The sequence below is a fragment of the Chanos chanos genome, chromosome 6 (assembly GCF_902362185.1).
Source record: "Chanos chanos chromosome 6, fChaCha1.1, whole genome shotgun sequence".
NCBI classification, from domain to species: Eukaryota; Metazoa; Chordata; class Actinopteri; order Gonorynchiformes; family Chanidae; genus Chanos; species Chanos chanos.
In genome coordinates, this window is record NC_044500.1 from 12077761 (window position 1) to 12099281 (window position 21521).

Sequence of the window (21521 nt, forward strand, 5' to 3'; positions counted from 1 at the left end):
CTGTGTAAGGACAGACAAACAAAGGGGGCATTATGTGAGATGATTTCCAAGTCAGGATGAGGATGATGAGGTACCCATGACACTCTTTTCTGTGACCTTTAGGTTTGTTCTACAAACAAATAGTACTACGCTTAAGAGATGGGTGTGTATACTGTCTTCATTGAAACCACGGTTAGGATCAGATAAGATGTTAAGGTCACGCGTAAGTAATGATAAAATAATCATATGGGACATTCCAGAAAGTCTTACTTCTAACTTCCCATATTTCCTCAATAGGTCACACACAGCAAACACACCAATAATACTTTAACTCTGACAGGGCTTGTAATTGCCCCAATCTGGACCCTTGTGTAACAATATAAACACTCACAGTTAATACACATAGATGATTCTGATGTGTGACCTCTTTTTTAAAGCAATCACTAGAGAGAAAGAGGACAGGGCAACATAACATTTTGATATTTTACATGATTCGGCTTGGTAATCATTGGAGGTGGTTGTAAGCATTAGAGGCAAAGGTAAAATGTTTGAGTTGTCAAGGGCTTCACACTGAGAAATCCAGTCAAACAAGACACACGCCTGACTGAATGACAGGAGATTAACTCCTCCCTTCCCCAAAAAATTCTTACAGCTGTAAAACCATTCGGCCAGTTTAGGCTTTTCTCTCTCAACAACAAAGCACATTTTGTTTCACCCTGTCTGCTCAACAAGTGAAACAACATGGTGCTACCATGCTTGCAGATCCTTGGATTGATCCTGGCTAGTTCTGGAATCTGTGGAACAATTTATGTGTGTGCTTCCAAGAGCTGGAGGACGATGGTCAGTATTGAGGCAAACATTCACGAAACAAAGATCATTTTTGAGGGTCTTTGGAAGACATGTGTGGTTCAGGGTATGGATCAGATGCAATGTAAGGACAATGACTTTGATCACCTGCCACCCTACCTAAAAGCTGCCTGCGTACTTCTCGTCATTTCAGTCATCGTTTCAGTGTTTGGAGTGATCCTGGGAATCACCGGTGGGAAGTGCTCAAAATGCGTGAGAGAGAAGAAAATCAAATCAAAAATCGCTATGGCTGGTGGCATGACCCTCATCTCTGCTGGAATACTGTGCCTTGTGCCGCTTTGCTGGACCGCTGTCAGCATCTTCTTTGAGTCTAACCCAATCTTTAAAAACAAGCAATGGGACATGGGGCTCACAGTCTTAATTGGCTTTTGCACCTCTGCGCTGCTGCTTCTTGGGGGAGCTGTGCTCTCCTGTGGCTCTTGCCCACCTAAGGAAATTATCACGGAAATCAAGTACATACAGCCGAGCTATACAATCATTAACGTGACATACATTTAAGGAAACAAGCGAGGACTGCCGTGTACTCACTCTTTCTAAGATGTTGAAAATACTTTGAGGAAATCAGGATACACGGATAATGGCAGACATGATTTTTTTCGGTGAAACCTGTCTTTAGATAGGAAGCACTTTTTTACTGAAAGTATTGATCAAAATGTGTATCTTTGATGTAAAGAAATGTGCTAGTCTCCTTACTGTATTTTAACTTATTGTTTGTTTGTTTGTTTGTTTGTTTGTTTGTTTGTTTGTTTCGGCCAGCGCTTTCTGATAAATTGACCAGTTTTATGGTTTGCTGTGTTTATGAACTTATTATGTTTCATGGCTATAATTAATATCGGTAAAGTGAAGAGATAGTGAAGTAATGTGTCATTTAAAATGCTGCTTTCCCATTTTTAGAAGACTTCTAAATGAACTATTTCGAGATGAACAGATTGCAGGAGCCCTCTGACATGTTTGGGATCTTTATTTTAGCAGGTTGGGTTAACATGTGTATCAGGCTCTACAGCATTTCTATCACGTGAAACGTTGTACTTTTAGGATCACAAACAGAGACTCAGAATGAATACAATGGTTTACCTCTGACACTCTTGTTTGTGACCTTTAGCTTTGGACAACTCATGAATGTCTCTGCATTTAAGAGACTGGAACACTGTCACAGTGACATCAGATCAAATAGGATCAAACTATCCTACCAAAAGATATGTTCAAGTCATTACTGATAAAAATGTCTTCATCCAAAGGACTTAAGGATGTGGACATTTGACATTTGTCGTGTTCATGGTTTGGCACAGAGCTGGCAGTATTTCGAAAGGGCAAAAATTTCCAATTGGACTACAGTTTCTAGCTGATTTAGTTTCTGTGGTATGTAGTTCTTTCAGACCTTTTTTTTTTTTCACCTGCTCTTTGCTAAAACAAAAACTTCATCTTGTACGACTGTACAGCCCACTAACACATAGGAGGTCCTAAGGTGTTAAAAGGCTTTACTTAAAAGATATTAATTTTGATCCCTTTTGTAGCTGAACACCAATGCATTGCTTTCTTCCTTATTTCCCTACTGACTCATGTGGTATGATGAATGAGACTGGCTGTCAACAGAGCGAACATGGACAGAAATGTGCAAAGACTTGAACTGGTCTATGCCGTGCTTCTTCCCCTATTACCCTGCAGGTCATGCAGAGGTGGAGAGGACTAAAGTGCACGATGGATTATTTCAGCTGTCATCTTATTTCGAGTCCTGTGGTTTTACTGTTGCTGGCAAAGCAAACAATCTCAATCCAAGTCATTAACTAGGGCCGTTTCATGAATTCATTCACTGGAAGAAATAGCACACAATATACCATGAAGTCTTTCATGGATCTAGATGTATTGTAAAGTTGTCAGTTTAACTTGTAATCCCTATACCTCATGCACTGCAAAATCATTTTTACCATTTTGTACTGCCTTTGTTCGTTGTTGTATTCTGGGAACTGACACCATAACTCATGCACTTTTGACGGGGGGGTTTTTTTTTTGTTTGTTTGGTTGGTTGGTTCTCCTGAGTTTTTCAAGTCAAATTGCAGAATGGGCCACCATCTCACATGTGACACTTAAATCCATGCATGTTGAACAACCCTCAGCTCAGAGCTCACATCCGGTAACGATCTGGGCTTTGTTTTGCACACTCAAGACTGGAATCATAGTCATCAGCTATACCAGTCATCCACACATTAAAGGGGTTCAGAGCATGCAAGTACAGACACTGATAGAAAGCTCTGATACCAGCATCCTTCAAAATCCAACTATTAGTCCTATTACGGTTGGACCACATGCCACCCAACATACTGAGGTTATCCTCCAGGACTCAAACTGAACTAGGACATTATGGAAACATAAGTCTATGCCTGATTGTAGTTGACCTCTTGGCAGAAATGTTTCTGGTTACTATTTGTACAGCTGCTTTATAATGATAATATGATAAACAGTGAAATTATAAAGAGTGCATCAGTATGCTTTTATCAATCATGTGATACATAGATTCTGTTTGTTTACTATTATGTATTTGTTTTGTATTTATTAGCACGTGAGCGAGATGGAACACTGGCTGACTCATTCCTCATTGGAGGCACTGCAATATCACGTGAAAAGACACTTAACCTTCATTTCTAGTAAATCAATATATGTCATCCTGATTTGCACAAATAAATCAATCAATAAATAAAAGAATCATTCAAAAATGTTTATATATATATATATATATATATATATATATATATATATATATATATATATATATACATATATATACATATATATATATATATATATTTAAAGTCAGAATAAAGTCAGAATTTTGATATTTATGCATACATTTTTACAGATTCATTCATTCCTGATTTCTTTGTGTATTTCCACTTTTCCTTGTCCAGTGTGCAACTGAAAAATTATAAGTATGTCGGACTAGGACTGTCTAAAAGTAACACAGCAAACCTGTCAATCAATTACAAGCCACCAATGTGAATAGATCTCCATAAGCAGGGTGATGATACACTTACGCACATATCAACGTGGTATATCCTGTATGATGCAAACATATATTTTATTAGTTGGAGAAGAAGTCCAAAATTTGGCTGAGCCGATGCAAGCTGAGGTGCTCTTTTCCGTACATATTTCCATTCATTAAGTTAGACAAAAGGTGCACATCTATAAACTTAGTCTTTTACCAATCAGACATACGCAAATGTGCCAATTAAAAAGAGCTGTAATCACCTTCAAGGTCTGACTTTGCATACCCTTCCAAAGGTCCTACGTTTATTCCTAACTGCGGAACATTTCATTTGCTGTTGGAGAATGATTTCATGCGTGTAAAAAAAGAACTGATGAACAGTCTAGAAGAAAACGATCAAATTTACATGTTTATTTTACCCATTTACAGTCAAAGTTGATGACCATTTTTAAACACTTTAGAGAAATTTAGCAGAAACTTCTCTAAACATTTATGCACTGTGTCTGACTAGTTAAGCCTCAGAAATGGTCAAACCTGCAGGAGGACTCTAGCATTGAAACTCTGACAAAAACATTTTGTTCTTTAGTACGTTCATTTAGCTAGTTCATAGCACATAGCATGTAGGCATGACAAAGCACCTGCACCCTGCTCACCTCTCTTTGATGTTTCTGCGTCTTCGCCACTGTCCTCATCATCTCCTGCTGACTACTTAAATTAATTCATTATCTTAGCACACTTTGCAGCGCCAGCCAGCAAAGCTTTTTCTCCTTTTGCCGCTGCCGTGTCGTTGCAGCGAAAATGACCTATAAAATATCTGTATATAGGCTATATAATGCTGGGGTTGGGGGGAGATCAGCCCTCAGAGGACTGGTCAACCGGGGAAATACCCGAGCTTCCCAATGGCCTGCAGCTGTTCTATTCCCTTTTATTTTACAGAGAGAGCCTCACCTCCCAAACGCATCTTAAACCTAAAATGAAAGTGGAATTCACCTTAGACAGCATCTGCAAAGTGTATCTCAGAAGCGTCGTCATTTAAGAAGCACTTGCAAATCATATTAGCAAGTGTTTTTCATACCCCATGCGTAAAAGAGTTGGAATTGGTCCCAAATCATGCTACAAACTATTGACCTACTCATCACTCACTCATTATCTAAGCCACTTATCCTGACTTGGGTCACAGGGGGTGCTGGAGCCTATCCCAGCGCTCATAGGGCGAAAGGCAGGGAAACACCCTGGACAGGTCACCAGTCCATCGCAGGGCAGACACACAGACAAACACACATTCATACCTAGGGGCAATTTAGTGTCTCCAATTCACCACACCTGCATGTCTTTGGACTGTGGGAGGAAACCCACGCAGACTCCACACAGAAAGGACCCTGGCCACTTGCCCGGGAATCAAACCCAAGACCTTCTTGCTGTGAGGCGACAGTGCTACCCACTGCGCCACCCACTATTGAACTATTTTCTAGTAATTTTGCTCGAGATCTGAAACCTGACAAGTGTTTCAGCAAATCAGGTTGGTACAACTGGGTCACACCAGTGGCCTAATCTCTATTAACCTGTTTACAGCATAGTCTAGATCCAACAACAGACTGCACTTACCCTTTCAATGTAGAACTGGGTATCTTTATTTTCTGTCTGCGTATATGTTAACAATTTCCCTGGTACCAGCTTTACTATAAAATCTGATTCTATTTGAAGTGTTGCAGGAGCTTAGCAGCTGGAAGGCTAGCTCAGATATCAAACCATTGGCTAAACTTGCTAAAAGTGTGTTATGCTAATGCTCTGTATCACTCACATTTCTCAGTGGCACTTTTAGTGTTTTTGTGATGATGACTGTTGCTGTTTGTTTGTTTGTTTAATTCGTTTTTAATTTCAATATGTTTATGTACTTTGAATTTCTGAATGATTTTTCTTGTGAAATGGGTGGATAGCACTTTTGGTGGAGCTATAGTTTGTGTTCGTGTCTTTTCTCAGACTCAGGTATGGTATTTGAAACCTGTTACTACCTCTACCTGTTACTAGCAGGAAGAGACTAGACTCAGTCTCTTCCTGATGAATTCCAATGGATTATTTTCCTTGTGCAGAGGAGTGAACGCTTTCTGAAAAGTTAGACATGGAGTCTAGCTGTGAAATCCTTCACTGTGTGCATTCAGATGTAATATTTAACATCAGACAATTAATAGTTGTCCTCACAAGCCGCTTCTTGATGAACGGGGACCTCGTACGGCAGTTCACAGCATGTGAATCCTTCCATAAATCCATGTGCCAAACAAGCACTCAGTGGTTTACAGATCCACTTTCAGTTTAACTGAATATATATTTAAGATTCTGTTCACTCTTTTCTGGAAGACATTTGAATTTGCTATTTTGGGATGAACAGATTACAGGAGCCTTCTGACATGTTAAGAATCTTTATTTTGGCGGGTTGGGTTAACATGTGTAACAGGCTCCACAGCATTTTTGTCAGATGACACTCTACAGGAAAGTGGAGCAAAGAATGAAACACAGGCTGAGGGAGATGTTTTACCTCCGTCACGCCTGACTGTGACCCTTATCCCTCTACTACACACAAACTATCTCTACAGTTAATCACTGCATGATCGTTGATAAAAAATGTCTGCTTCCAAAGAATATGAGGCGTCTCTTACTGTGGAGTTGATGACTGTTTCACTCTGCCATGGTGATTTGGTAGGAAGGAAGCTGGCAGTGTATTAATACTGGTAATTTACAAAACTAAGAATCTCTAGTGGGCTACAGACGGCTTCTGAGATACGTCCGCTATCTATGTCTGTATTTTTTCAAAAGAGAAAGAGATCTTTTTAAAGAAAAAACAGACAAAAGACCTTGGGTCCGGCTGTTTTGTGATTACATTTGGAATGGAATTTCTTGTTCTGTAAAGAAACAATGGGCCTCATTCACCAATATCTTCCTACGTTTTTTCTTATTAAATTTGTTCTTGAGAAAGGTCCTAAGAAAAGTCTACATCAGATTCAGGACGTGTTCTTAAACTGCAGAATCGTTCGCGCCTTTGTTGTTGTAACGATGATGAAACCCATTGTCCTCCTAAATTGAAAGTGCGTACCAGTAGGCAAACACCCTGCCAATCCCCATAAAAGGACATGAGACTGCAGGGCCGTGTGCATACACAGAAATCTATGGAATCCAGTTTCCGCCAAACTGGAAAAAAAGCAAACGCTTAATTCCGGCTTTTTTCCCCTCGCAATTCTGACTTTATTTCTCGTAATTCTGGATTCTTTTCTAATAACCAACAAATAACTTGAGCCATCACTTCTGAAATTCAGAAATTCAGTTTAATGCGCGTACAGTCACAGACAGGAGCAAAGGCTTCAATGGCTGTGTCTGCTCTGTCCAAGTATTCTAATATTTATCAATTATGTATAAAAGTGAAACTGACAGATTCTCACACACCTGCTTTACAGCTTGTCTGGTTTCAGATGGGATAACCCATAAGTAGCGTATGTAAAACTATTGCTCGCTTATCGCAGTCTCTATCAACTGTTATATTCTCATATTGCACTTTTTGTTCATTGTACAAAAGTATGAATAAATATGCACTACATTTTGGGGTGTTGCATGAAGTGTTAGTATAGTGTTCATTTATTTAAAAAGACCATATTGCTTTGTAAAATAATGAAAATAATTGCTTAGATTCTGTTCTTAACCAAGAACAAATCCCAAATAAGAAAACAGTGGTGAGTGTCAGAAACTTCGTGAAAACTACGTAAGCGGGTTTTAAGAACAAATTTCCTCTTAAGAACGGTTGGTGAATGAGGCCCAATGTGGATTATTTTAACTGTTGTGTTGTAACATGGTATGGTTTGTTTCATTTATTATTCGACATCTTTCTCTTTCTCAATAATCTCTACTCATTTGTATTAGTCATAACATCACATCACACAGATTTTTAGATAATAGCTTTGGCAAAGTCTGGTTCGATGTAGACTCATAAAAGGTGCACTTCAATGGCTTAGCAGCAGTGCGATTGAGTGACCCTGGAACATGCAAAACAAGGAGTGGGCCAGGGACACCACAAACCCTTGCACTCTCCAGGGAGAACATATACATCGAGGTCACAAGTAAGAGTGCATGGAAAAGTAATAGAATTGGGCAAATCCACTTGTCGTGAAATGTCTGCACCACTCTTTTATGCACACATTTTGAGTAAGGTGCAAAGCGGCAAGCTACAAGTCAGCCAGCTATATGTCAAATTAGAAGTTTGTTCAGGTTTTTGTACAGATTTGCTGGGCTCTGCTCTGACTTTCAGTTATCCAGAAATTAAAAACAACCAGCGACAATAAGAAGCATCCAGGCCCCATGCACTAAGCTGAAATTTTTCTGTTGTACCTTTGCACAATGAATCTGTAGAAGCTCAGTTTGCATCTCTCATTCAGGTGGAGTGCACTAAAATCCAAACATATGTTACTGTATGGCCCCTAGTTCTCACTACGCCCTCTACTGGCCATTTAGAGTTCAGTTTTCATTGTTTCTGCCAGTCCTTTACTTCCTTTGGTTAAATCAGTTAATAATTAAAACATTAGTTGCGCCTGAATCTGTTCAGTTAAGCCTAGTTTCAACTGTGTTCTGTTTATTAAGTCTGGTTTGAGTTTGTCCACGTATACCTCTGTCTTTTCACTTCCTCACTGCAAAGTCTTTGACTAGAATAGAACCTTGTCACTCTTGTAAGTTACTGGTGAAGATTAAGTGCTGTTAGTTTAGGAGGTTGTAGTTTACCTGTTTGTATCTCTGACTTCATGTTTCTTAAAGAAAGCACCTGGGGTTTTTTTTTAGCGCAGTTATCCAGCCTCTCGAGACATTTGTGACGGTAATTGGTAAGTGTAGAGAGAAAGTGACCAAGATACATCAGATTATGCATGCTTCTATATAATTATATTGATGTGTGTGAAGTTTGTCACATTCTTGAAATAAACAACTATATATCATTACCTATTAAGAATGAATTATTGTAAGCACTGTCGGAACCTTCAACAAATGCCTAATATGGAGTTTCACCTTGATCGCTCAAAACAGTTGAGGGTTTTTTTTTTGCCTGTTATAGTGCCACCTAGTGGAAGAGTCCACCAAATTTGCAGATGGCAGGATTCAGAAGGACCTAGTATATAAACCAAGTGTATCAACTCCCAAGATTGTCTCATGCCCGAATGGCGATGACTAGGTCTTGCGTGCAGAAATAAAGTTTGTGAAAAGCTCAAAATGGTCCAAAAAATGTAATACCGCATAAATGAATATGGGCAGGGAAATCTGATCGATATGTATCTCTACAAAACACAATCCATTAGTTACGGCCAAAAAAGACTCCATAAACGATTGTTTTATAGCTTCACCACCAGATGTTTTCAGGCAGCTGACATTAGTATCACGAAGGGGAATCCAAGGCACACGCTTGCCAAGTTTCATTCCACAATAACCTGTTTTTGTTCCCTGGTTAGTCTTAGGAAAGGAAAATCATAATAAATAAAAATATAAAACAAATAACAAAAACTAGAGGATTCAAGGAGCTTTGCTGCTTGGATACCTAATAAGGGGGTGGTTGTTTTGAGGAGCAGTGCTGTCCAGTGTCCATGCAAACCATTTAACCAGCAACACTGTAAACCAATCTTAATCCACGCAAAGAGGAACAAACGAAACCTCATAGTTTATTGTTCCTCGACACAAAGAATCTCGTACAGCTGGTATTTCACCGACTAAGCCTGACTACTTTTTCCAGGTAAAGCAAACACCTCCCCTGTACCATGCATATATATCCCTGACCATTTCACACGGATGAGTTGTTGCTGGAAAGAAGAGAGTTGCTGTTGAAGAACATCGAAGAGGGTTAAAATGGTTTCCGTGGGATTGCAACTTCTGGCCTACACCCTGTCCGTACTGGGTTGGGTGGGAACAATTATAGTCTGTGCTTTGCCAATGTGGAGGGTCTCGGCGTTCATCGGCAGCAGCATCGTGACGGCTCAAATCTACTGGGAGGGGATCTGGATGAGCTGTGTGGTAGAAAGCACTGGGCAGATGCAATGCAAAGTGTACGACTCCATGTTGGCTCTGAGCCCTGACCTGCAGGCTGCTCGCGCTCTCATGGTGGTCTCTATCGTGGTTGGCGTTCTCGGGCTTCTCGTGGCGGTCGCCTCAGCCAAGTGCACCAACTTCATCAGAGAGGATTCTAGCAAGGCAAAGGTCTGCATTGCAGCCGGAGTGTTACTCATCATCACCGGCCTCCTATGCCTGATCCCTGTGTCCTGGACCGCCAGTGCCATCATATCCGAATTCTACAATCCTCTCGTCGCTGACGCCCAACGTCGGGAGCTGGGGGCCTCCCTGTATATTGGTTGGGGAGCTGGCGCACTTTTGCTTCTTGGTGGGGGGATTCTCTGCAGTTCCTGTCCCCCAAAAGAGGATGGAAGTTCTGTCAGATATAACTACACCAAGGGGTCAAACAAAGCAGAATCCGTGGCGAGTCGTTCACTCTCCCTGTCCAAGACTTATATATGAAACATGACGAGGACGTTGCTCTCGCAAAGTTGATTTGAAAAACAAATTATTGCTGTATTGCTGAACCACTTGTTGGTCTTTGATCGCTCAGCCAAAATTCTTTGTTGTGACTACTTTTTTCCTCTGTGACTGTCATCTTCTCACTGGGAACGCTGCTCTGAAAACGTAGGAAACCGACTGCTGATTGCTTCACACTGGAAGATATTAACTTACATTTAAGTTGCTCTGAAGAATGATACATTTTGTTTAACAAAAGCTGCTTTGAGAAAGTGACGCACTACAAAGAATGATACATAATGTGTACTCTATTACATAAAGAAAGTGTAACAAAGAAACAAAACATCTGTTAGGACTTCATTCTTGTGTATCAGAACTGTAAAGAACAAATCATGATTAACACTGTTACGGTCCTCCTATTGGGGGACACCTGGAGATCACTTTTGAACAGTCAAGGTTGGAGGGCATACATCCACTAATGGACATCTGATGGACGGACCGCTGAGGCACACAGGGACAAAAATCAGTGGGCAAGGTCTTTGAGAAATGCACTTAATATAGATTTATGGAAGATTAGACAGAAGAAATTTTTATGGGTAGATAAACAGATAACAAAAATTAACAAATAGGTCTGTGAGTGGATATTCACTTATTAGCGACACTATGACATGACAAAAATGAAATAACTACAGAAATCATTTGACAGATTTGATTTGAGTTGCCTCCAAGGTACGACAAAAATGTAATTTGCATGTAAAATTTCCTGTAATGAATGTACTTCGCAACACTGTTTTTAAGAACAGACGAATGTTAGCCTGTTGCTTATGTTTCAATATAGAAAAAATTATGTTTTTTGTTGTGAATGGTCTAGTACAAAAAGTGAAATGTATTTCTGTGTTTTTGATTTCTGATTACAATAAATCATGCTGCCACATTTTAAGACTGTGTTTATCTGTATTAGTGTACCTCTCAGCTAAGTTCCTTTAGCTGTCTTCTTTCTTTGTGCCTTACAATTACCCTCCTCATGGGAAACTTGCAATACAATGAAAACCTGTTTTCCAGGAATTTTTATACACATAGCTACCTAATACCCCACAGAGTGTTTACTGACAGAGACTGTGGTCAGAACAACATTCAAATCCAACTTTCTTTCACTAAATACAATTAGGCTACATCAAATATGCAATGCTTTATAAGTATAACCCACTTTTGAGGTGAAATAAATTGAGGTGGGAGGACCACAAAACTTTTACTATTTTTGTTGAACAATAACAATAAATCTGGTGTCTATGAAAAAAAAAGACAAGTTTCATGTGGAACAGCTGAGTGCTGAGTCTTGCTCTAATACTTTGTTTGTTGGCTATATGGCTCAGATTACATTGTTCACACGCATAAAAAGTAAAAAGCCCTAAACAACTGTATCGTTTTGATCTTTAAAGTTTCACTATTCAGGGGTTTATGTTTACATCTTGTAAAGGGAAAAATCTAGCTGTGAGTCCTTCTGCTAAACGTAGAAACACTAGGGCATGGTTTCTAAGGATATTCATGATGTAAATAATCACGTTGTAGAAACACTCTACTCAAACAATGCCAGCACCTCATTCTGAGAAACCTTGTTTATCAGGTTATGTGATAATGAAACTATGCCACATATGCAACCACAGAAACCAAAGCTTTGTCCGGGAATCCCGGTGACTTTGAGAGTTATTCCACGATAAATTAGGATTTTTTTTTTTTTTTTTGGTCATGTGATGCCTCACACAAAATTGCATGTTGACCCAAACTCTTAAAGACAAAATTTTGATAAATCCAAAGAGAAATCCACCGTTTAGCGAACTGGTGTCTGTTATATCTGATTCCAGATTGGTTTAATATTTTCTTTAGAATACAAAACAGCAGTAACAGCAACCAAGACAGTTTCGTCTGAAGACTTACAGTAAGCACATGGGAAAAAAAGTCTGCAACATCTCCATTAGTTCAACAAAAATCCTTGATTGAGATGTTGATGCTATCCTGCCCCCTTCTGGTGAAAGTCTTTGGTAGTCCAGGGTGTGAATCACTAGACTGCAGCAGCTTAGCAAATTTCTATTTGTTTATTATCAGACAAAGTATCATCTTTCAGAGTCTGATTCAATGTGCCAGGGATTTTATGTATGGCATCATGTGAAAAAATCTTCAATATATAATCAGTAAGAAAGAGTTCAATGAAAAGTCATCATCACATATCTGACAATGTTTTCCTTGTCTAAAAGAATGAGCAAAAAACATAAATACATGCCTTGACTACCATAAGCAGACGTATTCGTTGTTTGTCCTCTCTTGCTCATCACTCTCTCTCTGTCTCTCTCTTGTCTTTCTTTTCTTTCAGTACATCTCTGGTTCGACCCAAACCATGGCTCTGCAGGTTCTGGGCATCACCCTGTCTATGATCGGGCTGGCTGGCACCATCCTCATCTGCGCCTTGCCCATGTGGAAAGTCTCCGCCTTCATTGGCACGAACATCGTGGTGGCGCAGGTCTTCTGGGAGGGGCTGTGGATGACGTGCGTGTACGAGCGCACGGGCCAGATGCAGTGTAAGATCTACGACGCCCTGCTGGACCTGGATCCGTCGTTGCAGGCCGCCCGGGGGTTAGTGGTGATCACCATGGTGCTGGCTTGCCTGGGTTTTTTTATCTTCCTGGTGGGAGCCGAATGCACCAACTGCCTGAGTGATCCACGGGTGAAGGCGCGCATCGTCGTGGCTTCCGGGATCACCTTCATGCTCTCCGGGCTGACCACTGTGGTTCCCGTGTCCTGGACCGCCAACTCTATCATCCGCGATTTCCACAATCCCATAGTGCATGAGGCCCTGAAAAGGGAGATGGGCGCCGCCCTGTATGTAGGCTGGGTGACTGCCGGTTTTCTCTTTTTCGGAGGGGCAGTTCTCTGTACCAACTGTCCACCAGAACAGGAGAGCTACTCCTCACGGTACACCCTGGCCAAATCAGGCTCCCCAAATAGTTACGCCATTAAGAACTATGTCTGATATCGATGCCGTTCTGCCAAAGTAATGATGACGTCTACTCTTAATACCACATGACGCTACCAAGTATCTGTGTTAAACATTTAAAAAAGGATTCTTCACAGACTGTTCACTGCATGGTGTTTTTCATGTTTGTTCCATGTCATATTCTCCTTTTAATAAGCTTTTGAAGAATTGCAAGCTAGTTCAGTTGATCAGTTTATGATTTTCTTTTCAACAAAACTTCAAATGCTAAACAGTTATGATGAAAGCATTTGTCTGGCTGATTCATACATTTTTTATGACTGATGTGTCATGGTTCTGTTTTTTTAACTGCCATTTTTTTGATTGCGACCTACTTTGTTCAGTAATGTCATGATTCATCTGTGTGAGGTCATAGGGTGATATTGTTTTATATAGAGATGTTGTTTTATATAAACCATTAAAGAAATCAATTTGACTTCCTTGCTTTGAAAGGTTTTCAACAAAATAAGTTTTCAAATCTCTTTCTAAACATTCTCAATAACTCGTATCATTAAAGCTATATGTTGTTTTTATGTTGTCTGAATTTAACATCATTTTCATGATCTGAATATCCAAGGCTTTACCCGTCTTTTGATTTGGAAGTGGTTTCAATAAAAATTGGTTGATTTGCCGTATCTGTTAACCCAGCTGAATCATAAATAAAAATGAAACAGAGAGATCAAAACTACAGGCTTGTACAAAAGATTGCTTCAGAAGACCAAAGAGGGGGCAGTCAAGGGATAAACAGTACTCTCATTGTTGCTGTCAGAGAAAATAAATGGAAAAAGAGATTGTTTTGCGACTGTGACATGAAATTCACCAGGATCTCCCGGCTTCCCCGGCCGTTGCACCACCTCCACACCCAGTCTCAGAAATCTAGAAAAGCAGGTTCCCTGTTGTGAAAAGCCAATTCACGTCAGTCACTTCAGTCAGACAGCACCATGAAGAGGTACATCGAGCTGGCCGGCTTTGGTATCGGCTGTACGGGTTGGCTTTGCTCCATCCTCACCAGGTTTTTACCCATGTGGAACATTACCGGTCCTACGGACAACGTCACCACGGTCTCTGTTCCAATGTACTGGGGCGGTATTTGGTTGAGCCTGGAGGAGCACAACAATCTACACTGCAGTTTCTATCAGTCCATGATGTCTTTGTCTGGAAGCTTCCGTTCGTGGCAAGCGCTCCTGACAGCGGCCATTTGTGTCGGACTCTCCCCCGTCGTCCTCTACGTCGTGGGACTGGTCAAGTTTCCGCAACGTGTACAGGTCAAAGCAGCCTCTGGAGCTGCGTTTTTGGTGTCTGGGCTACTGCTGTTGGTGGTGAGCGCCTGGACGACACACAGCACAGCCGAGTCACTTAACAGTGCTCTGTCATTAAAGAGAGAGTGGGGGATAGCTTTGTATTTTGGATGGGTAGGTACAGCTCTACTTATGGTGGGCGGAGGAGTGCTTTGCATCAACTGCTGTAAAGCAGAACAGCAGGACAATGAACAAAGGCAAGAAGGTCAAAGATACGATGACGGAGCCAGTTATCCTCTCCAGAATTACGCCACCCAAGATCGACGTCTCCCTTATCCTGAAATACCCACCGTGTTCTGAAAACAGGTGTTCACCAGTTCAGTTGAATCAAAGAACACCAGTGTTATCAGATGTGTGTGTATAAATGTACTGATCAACATAATCTCATCAAGAACAATTCAATACAATCAAGACTCTTTTAGGACAATGCGGTATATATCGAAAAATAATCACTTCTTTTCTGTCACGATCTGTTTGGAGGTAATAGATATGGCAACCAAAGTAGTCCTTCTGAGACCCGAAACAACGAGAAATGAATGAGACACAGCTTTAAAAAAACAAAAACAAAAACCTACATCTTATTTATGTAGTTTATTTACGATTCCTCTTTTTTTAACCTCTCTCAGATCACAAACTCACACTATAACTACAACTAACCAAACGTCAGTTAAAATCATTTTGACGGGAGAATCTTAAACTTGAATTTAATGTGGTGCTGGATAATGATCAAACCCCATTTTGAAAATCAACCCACAGTTCTCTTCAGAGACTTGACATATATACAAAACTGAAGCAGCATGTAGTGCTGTGTATTTTGTCTTGCAAATTCTTCGACAGTTTGGCAGTGTGCCTGTTTTTGGATTTCAGCCTCACCTATGCCATTTAATTCCAACTTTTTGTTTTTACCACCGCAACATACAGAACTCTTGCCCATCATCACCATTTCCATTTACAACCAGTTTAACAATGGTCATATTTCCAGAACTATTAATGCAACATACTATTTGTGTGATGCTGACATTACCTCGATGAATGAGATACTCTTGCCTGTGATAGTTTTTATGTGCCCATAAAAAAATTACTCTTCACTGTGCATAGTATTCGGAATCACCATAAAACATAATAATTTATTAATATCTTCAAAGCAAATCCTGTAACATAAACTGATGAGTTACATTTTACATTTTGGGGAGTTATACATAAAAACAAGCCTTAATATGCGTGTTTGCATTCAACAGAAAAGTTGTGTGGCACCCATTAAAGATAGGGGATAAGTTAATTCTGTTTTAGTTCTTACTTACATTGATATTTAATGAAAATCCAATACTATATCAATCATTACATGTAGTTGACATCTAACATCAGTATGCTTATTGAACAAAAAAGCATAACAATGTTCATACATTAGCTTTCCCTTAGCTTACCTCAAAGCGTTCAATTCACCGAAATTTTCACAGAAAATAAAGTCCACTCACTGAATTTGAGTTGATCTTTGAGATAACAGTATTGTGTTATTATTCATTTCTGTCTATTGGTCTCTTAAATCGGCTAAAAGTAAAATGCTGTCCATATAAAATAAATTGCAGGTGGTTTTAATCCATATTCAGGTTAGTGTGGCTGGTGAGCTGTGTGTAAACCACAAGCAGCGAAGACTTTACTCCAGCTTCTCATCTCCCTCCTCCACATCTTTCAGACTGAGCACCTCGATAGCGCCCTTCCCTTTTGTCTCACACCGGATCAACTCGTCAATCTCTCGATAACAGCCAGGATCGATCAAACACACCTGCGCAAGAGAGGGAAACATGTAATGGCTTTGCACTCAAAGAGAACTAAGGAAAAAAAAAAAAAGACATGTTGGCCAAGACTGCGTAGAACTGTCGTTTTGAGCAGTCCAAAGCGCTTCAAACCGATGAAAAAAAAACATTTATTTCAAACTCTTGTTCAATCGTTTGGACTTGCAATAAGTCACTCCAGTCACTGTGATGTGCACTGATATTTTCGTCAAACAAATATCTACATTACTGGCCAATCATGTCTTTGAAAACACATCGTTAATGTCAGCGCAGTGCAGTGCTAACACGTTTCTTGTCTGTCTATTATTAAAAAAAAAAAAAAAAAAAACATGACCTGTTATGACTAAATTGAGATATTTACGTTGCCAGTTTCTCACCATTTCCAGCTGATCATCAAAGTCTTCACTTTCCACCACCTTTAGCAGGGGCTTGAGTTTCTCCTTCAGCCTCTTTCCCTCTTTGGCTGGGAGGACGAAGCGCAGCCGCATGTGTGCCCTCTGGATCTGGATGGACTCCTTCAGCTGTCGGATCACCTCCAGGGCCTGGCAACACGATACCGTTCAAAAATCCCCCCCCCCCCGCCCCCACCCCATTCATCATGACTTATTACCTTGATCTCACTTTAGATGACCGAACCCATTTATTGACTCATTCTTGGCGAGCGTGTGAGGCGTTATGCCACAAGATTATCTCATAACACCTGAGTGCAAAAGTACAACATGTCTGACTGGATGATGTCAGTGATTATCAATGACACTCCTAAATCCTCACAAACATTAAACTGATTTTAATCCCTCTGTGGCAAATGAGACAGATGATACTCCCACGTACAACACATTGCTGTGATACTGACCTGCTGTTTTGTACTCTTGTTGGCTTTGACAGAGTAGTGAATGTCTTTCATGGCTTTTTCTATAAGGCTGACGGTGTAGGGTCGCTTGGTCTCTGGATTCACACACTTCTCTGCCACAATGGTAGCAATGTCCCTGAACATTTGCTCCAGCTGACTCTGCCGTTCCTTATCAGACACCTGAAGTTCTCCCTTGGCCAAAATCTAAAAACAACAACACCAACAATGACAGTAACAACAAGGTCTTAAAACTTTTACTAAATGACTCTACGTGAGAACATTTATGCCAAGATTTATTTATGACAAGATTTCTAATATCCATTAATGTTTGCCTGACGCTTATTAGCCTACAACAATTAAAAATGCATTGAACTAATATTGTACACGTCGTAGAAAAACATTTCTTGTACACTAAAATGCTCACAAACCTGTTTGCATATTTCCGTCAAATCATCTGTTCCAAAAGCTTTTGACAGGTCATCTTTTTTCGCCACTTGACCCTTAGAGACATTTACAAACACCGTACTTGTCTGTAAGACCTCATCAAGATCCTTCTCTCTGACACGAACGAACAGGGAAAAGAGCATAGCAACATTATTTACATATTTAACATCGTTAAACGTCATCGTTGTATAATTCAGTAGTAACCGATGTGATTACTTGTGTGGTAACTCTACTGGTATTATGGCAAATTCCTAAGCCATCTCAACTAACGCAGGTGTGCTTTATTCTGACACATAATACAATATTTTCCGTTCGATGGAAGGTCTGGATACTCACGCTGACTGCCTGACTAAATAAGGATATTACTTAAGTTGTTAACAAGATAGTGTCTGTCAAGCTATGACAAGTTAATAAGTTCGCAAAAACAGTACGAAGCAGTTATAGCAAACAGTGCTAGCCGATTGCATACTTACGCCCCGGATCGCCAACTCATTACTTTATTTTTGTAACAGGCAATTTCAAATCTTTTCCCTCCTTTCTTCATCCTCACCACCGCTACATTAGTTAATCGAATTTGGTTCGTTGGAGTAAATATAGACATTTTTAACGTTTTATCTAGCTACCTAACTACCTAGTTGACTGTCAAGGTAGGTCCCAAACGTGCCTGCAACTTCTTCGTATAACGTTGTCAACTGTTGCCGTGGCAACTAAAAAAGCAACACTGCTGCCTGGTGGAAGGGAGGGCTAAAGGACGGGCTGATGAAATGTCTTGACAACAAATCTTCACAGGGTTAGGGTGCAGTGCAGTTTAACCGCTGTTTAACCACATGTTCAGACGGTGGTAGGTATACTGATTATTTCATGGGTTTAACATGCAGCTGCAAGTCAAAATAAACGTGTTTGCCCTATCAAAACAATCACGCTATACTGCAGCTAAACCGGTCAAAAAGATCAGTTTACATCAGAACTGTCCAAAACACAGCAAAATCGCATAATAACGACACATTTTGTCTCTACTACACGCTACTTCATAGCCCTTTCATTTCTCACACATAAATTATCAATACATACTAATTTTATGCATATGTTCTGTTGGGGAACAAAGATTTCTGTTTGTTTGTTGGTTAGTTGGTTGGTTGGTTTTAGCTTAAGAGTTGTGTCAGTTTAACTTCATGCCAGAAATAGAGGGAAAACACAGGTCCTCTTTCCGTACACGGTACGCCATGATGCATCCGCTAATACATGGTCCGAGTCCGAGTCTCGGACAGGTTCCTGGGAGTGCACAGAACCAATAAACTGGACTGGACGGACAACACCGAGGCCCTCTTTCCCTCATAGGGGAAGGACAGAACAGACTGCTCTTTCTTAGGAGGCTCAGTTCCTTCGATGTGTGCAGCAGACTGCTGCAGATGCTGTGCCAGTCTGTGCTAGCCAGCACACTATTCTTTTCTGTGGTGTGCTGGGGAGACCAACAGACTTAACAAGCTGGTGAGGAAGGCCAGCTCTGTTGTTGGTCAAAAAGTGGAGGCAGTGGTGGAGAGGAGGATGAGGGATACAATAGGTGCTCCTTTGCACCGACAGCCATCAGGCTGTTCAGCAGCGCCTGAGACCCCCTAGCCAATGCCTTTTTCCCTCGTATTTTTATCTATACGTTTTCGCCTGTCTTTCCTTTTTTCCTGCTGCTGTGAACACCCAAATTTCCCCGCCTGGGGATTAATCAAGTGCTATCTCATCTTATCTCATCGTAACTTATCTTATCTTATCCATAGGACCTATTCAGTTCCTCAGAGCGTGGCACTCTGAGAGAAAAATAAATAAATAAATATAATAAAGCGCAATATCAGCCTCTCTCTGGCTTTAATAATTAACAATTTTAAATGTAGCTTATTTAATTATATTTTAATGCATTTAGTTTAAACTTGTGTCAGAGTTGCTCACATGACACCATGCATTGTGAAAGCTATTTAAGTTTTAAATATTTGCAGTATCTGCAAATATGAGAGGGAGACATGTTTAAATCACAGCCATTTCCTATTTAACATCAGCTAAACCATATTTACACCAGGTTAAAGACAAACATCAGGAAAACTGACCTCTAGTGGCAGTTAGGTGATCTCTAAAATTTAGTTTAAAATCCAGGTGCACTCTACACTGCAGGTTCCAAAGACACAACAATCAAGTTTAAGGGTTTTGGGAACCTCGTGACTTATTCCAGTTTATCCCTTGTTTTAAATTCTAAACTCTAGCTTAGTTAATAACACTGTAATAGCCCCCACAAGTTTTGCAACAGAGCTGACACCCAATCAAAAGACATTTGCTACATTGGTGTATTCCTAAACTGACTGTAATAAAATATACAGACAAAAATGTAAAACATGGAATATGCAACTGTTGATGTACCCTTAAAACAGGACTCTCCAGCTACATACACATGTAAAGACAAGATTTTCTTTTTTTTAACTTGTTGATGATAATTACCGTGCAATTCATGCAAGATTTTCAGACTCTGAAATAAGAAATTTCTCAGAGCAAAGCTGGTCAGACTAGTCAGTCAAAATGTGAATTAAGTCACTATGGTACAGTGTGTGTCCTGATGGACTATTTTGTTGAAGTTTGGAGGCAAAAACTCGTTGTTCGCTTTAAGAGGCTAAAATCTTGTACAAAAGAGAGAATAATACTGTCACTTCATTACCCTTTTAAGTCATGTGGAAACTTTTAAAGTCAGACACATTTTCATTTCATGAATTTCTGTCAAATCCAATGAGAACTTCAATCACTTTAACAGCTACGAAACAGCATCATTTACTTTACCACAATAGAGAAAAAAGTTGGCTTTGTGTACCGCTACACTCAAAGGAATGTAGTAATAATGAATAATTATAATCTAATTAGAAATATCTTTTGTCATAAAAGTTTTAGTCTTAGTAACATGTATACATTACAAGCATGTGGTAATATGTCAGCTGCCACTGATGAGTTATCTTTGTAGTTAATATTCAGACAACCTATTTCTGTTATCTGTCTTGAATACCCCTGTTTCTATATGTACCAAACATGTTACTGATACATACGTAACCCCATGTTATCCTGATATGTAATTTTGCCATTGTGAGGCCTGGATAAGCCCCCATCATACAGACACTGATGTGTTTACCGACGGTAATATTATTATCATATTTATGCATCATCACCCAGATATATGGAAACCAGCCCCAACTATGCTGATCTTCACAGCAAGAATACATTTCACGGACAATGCAATCAGTTAGATTAGTTATGTATTATTGCCTACGAATATTTAGCCATGATGGCTGACACCAAACATATGAAGAACTGCAGGTCACGTGTCCAATGTTATGTTCTTCTGTAACATTTCATGAGTTAATGTATCAAACACATAGGAATAGAATGAACTACAGTATAACTTTCTTTGTGAAGTGACCCTCAGAAAAAATAAACCCTCTTTGACACGCGTGACGCTTACAAAACTGTGAGAAAGGTACCGTATTCGTGCTGAGTTACCTCTGCCCTTGCTACTATCTTAACCCTAAACGGCAAATTCTCTCTTAGTATTGGGGGAGGTGATTGAGTTTCAGGGACGTGCAGACAGTTCGTACCGACAATTGGATTATATAACCCTGAACCCTCTCCCACTGCACTTTGTGATTTACTATTCCTTGTTACATGACATGTGCGCTACAACGTCATGAGATTATATACTTTTTCGTACAGGGTAGCACCGAGCATGCTTAATAAAAAT

At 40.0% G+C, this 21521-nt stretch overlaps 5 protein-coding genes across 5 annotated transcripts; 4 read left to right on the plus strand and 1 right to left on the minus strand.

Moving 5' to 3' along the window:
• Positions 1-816: 816 nt before the first annotated feature.
• Positions 817-1344, plus strand: LOC115815046 (claudin-like protein ZF-A89). Its single transcript, XM_030778016.1, has one exon. The coding sequence runs from the start codon at positions 817-819 to the stop codon at positions 1342-1344; it is 528 nt and encodes a 175-aa protein (XP_030633876.1).
• Positions 1345-9682: 8338 nt separating this feature from the next.
• On the plus strand, positions 9683-10354 carry LOC115813661 (claudin-4-like). The gene has a single exon (XM_030776189.1). It carries the CDS (start codon positions 9692-9694, stop codon positions 10352-10354), a length of 663 nt encoding a protein of 220 aa, XP_030632049.1. The 5' UTR covers positions 9683-9691.
• A 2389-nt stretch (positions 10355-12743) lies between these two features.
• cldnj (claudin j) lies at positions 12744-13376 on the plus strand. The gene has a single exon (XM_030776637.1). The coding sequence runs from the start codon at positions 12744-12746 to the stop codon at positions 13374-13376; it is 633 nt and encodes a 210-aa protein (XP_030632497.1).
• Positions 13377-14317: 941 nt separating this feature from the next.
• On the plus strand, positions 14318-14974 carry LOC115815048 (claudin-4-like). The gene has a single exon (XM_030778017.1). The coding sequence runs from the start codon at positions 14318-14320 to the stop codon at positions 14972-14974; it is 657 nt and encodes a 218-aa protein (XP_030633877.1).
• Positions 14975-15793: 819 nt separating this feature from the next.
• Positions 15794-18413, minus strand: sbds (SBDS ribosome maturation factor). Its single transcript, XM_030777191.1, has 5 exons — positions 18235-18413; positions 17746-17875; positions 17321-17521; positions 16845-17009; positions 15794-16457 (listed from the first exon to the last, which is right to left on the minus strand). Exons 1-5 carry the CDS (start codon positions 18360-18362, stop codon positions 16329-16331), a joined length of 753 nt encoding a protein of 250 aa, XP_030633051.1. The 5' UTR covers positions 18363-18413; the 3' UTR covers positions 15794-16328.
• Positions 18414-21521: the final 3108 nt, after the last annotated feature.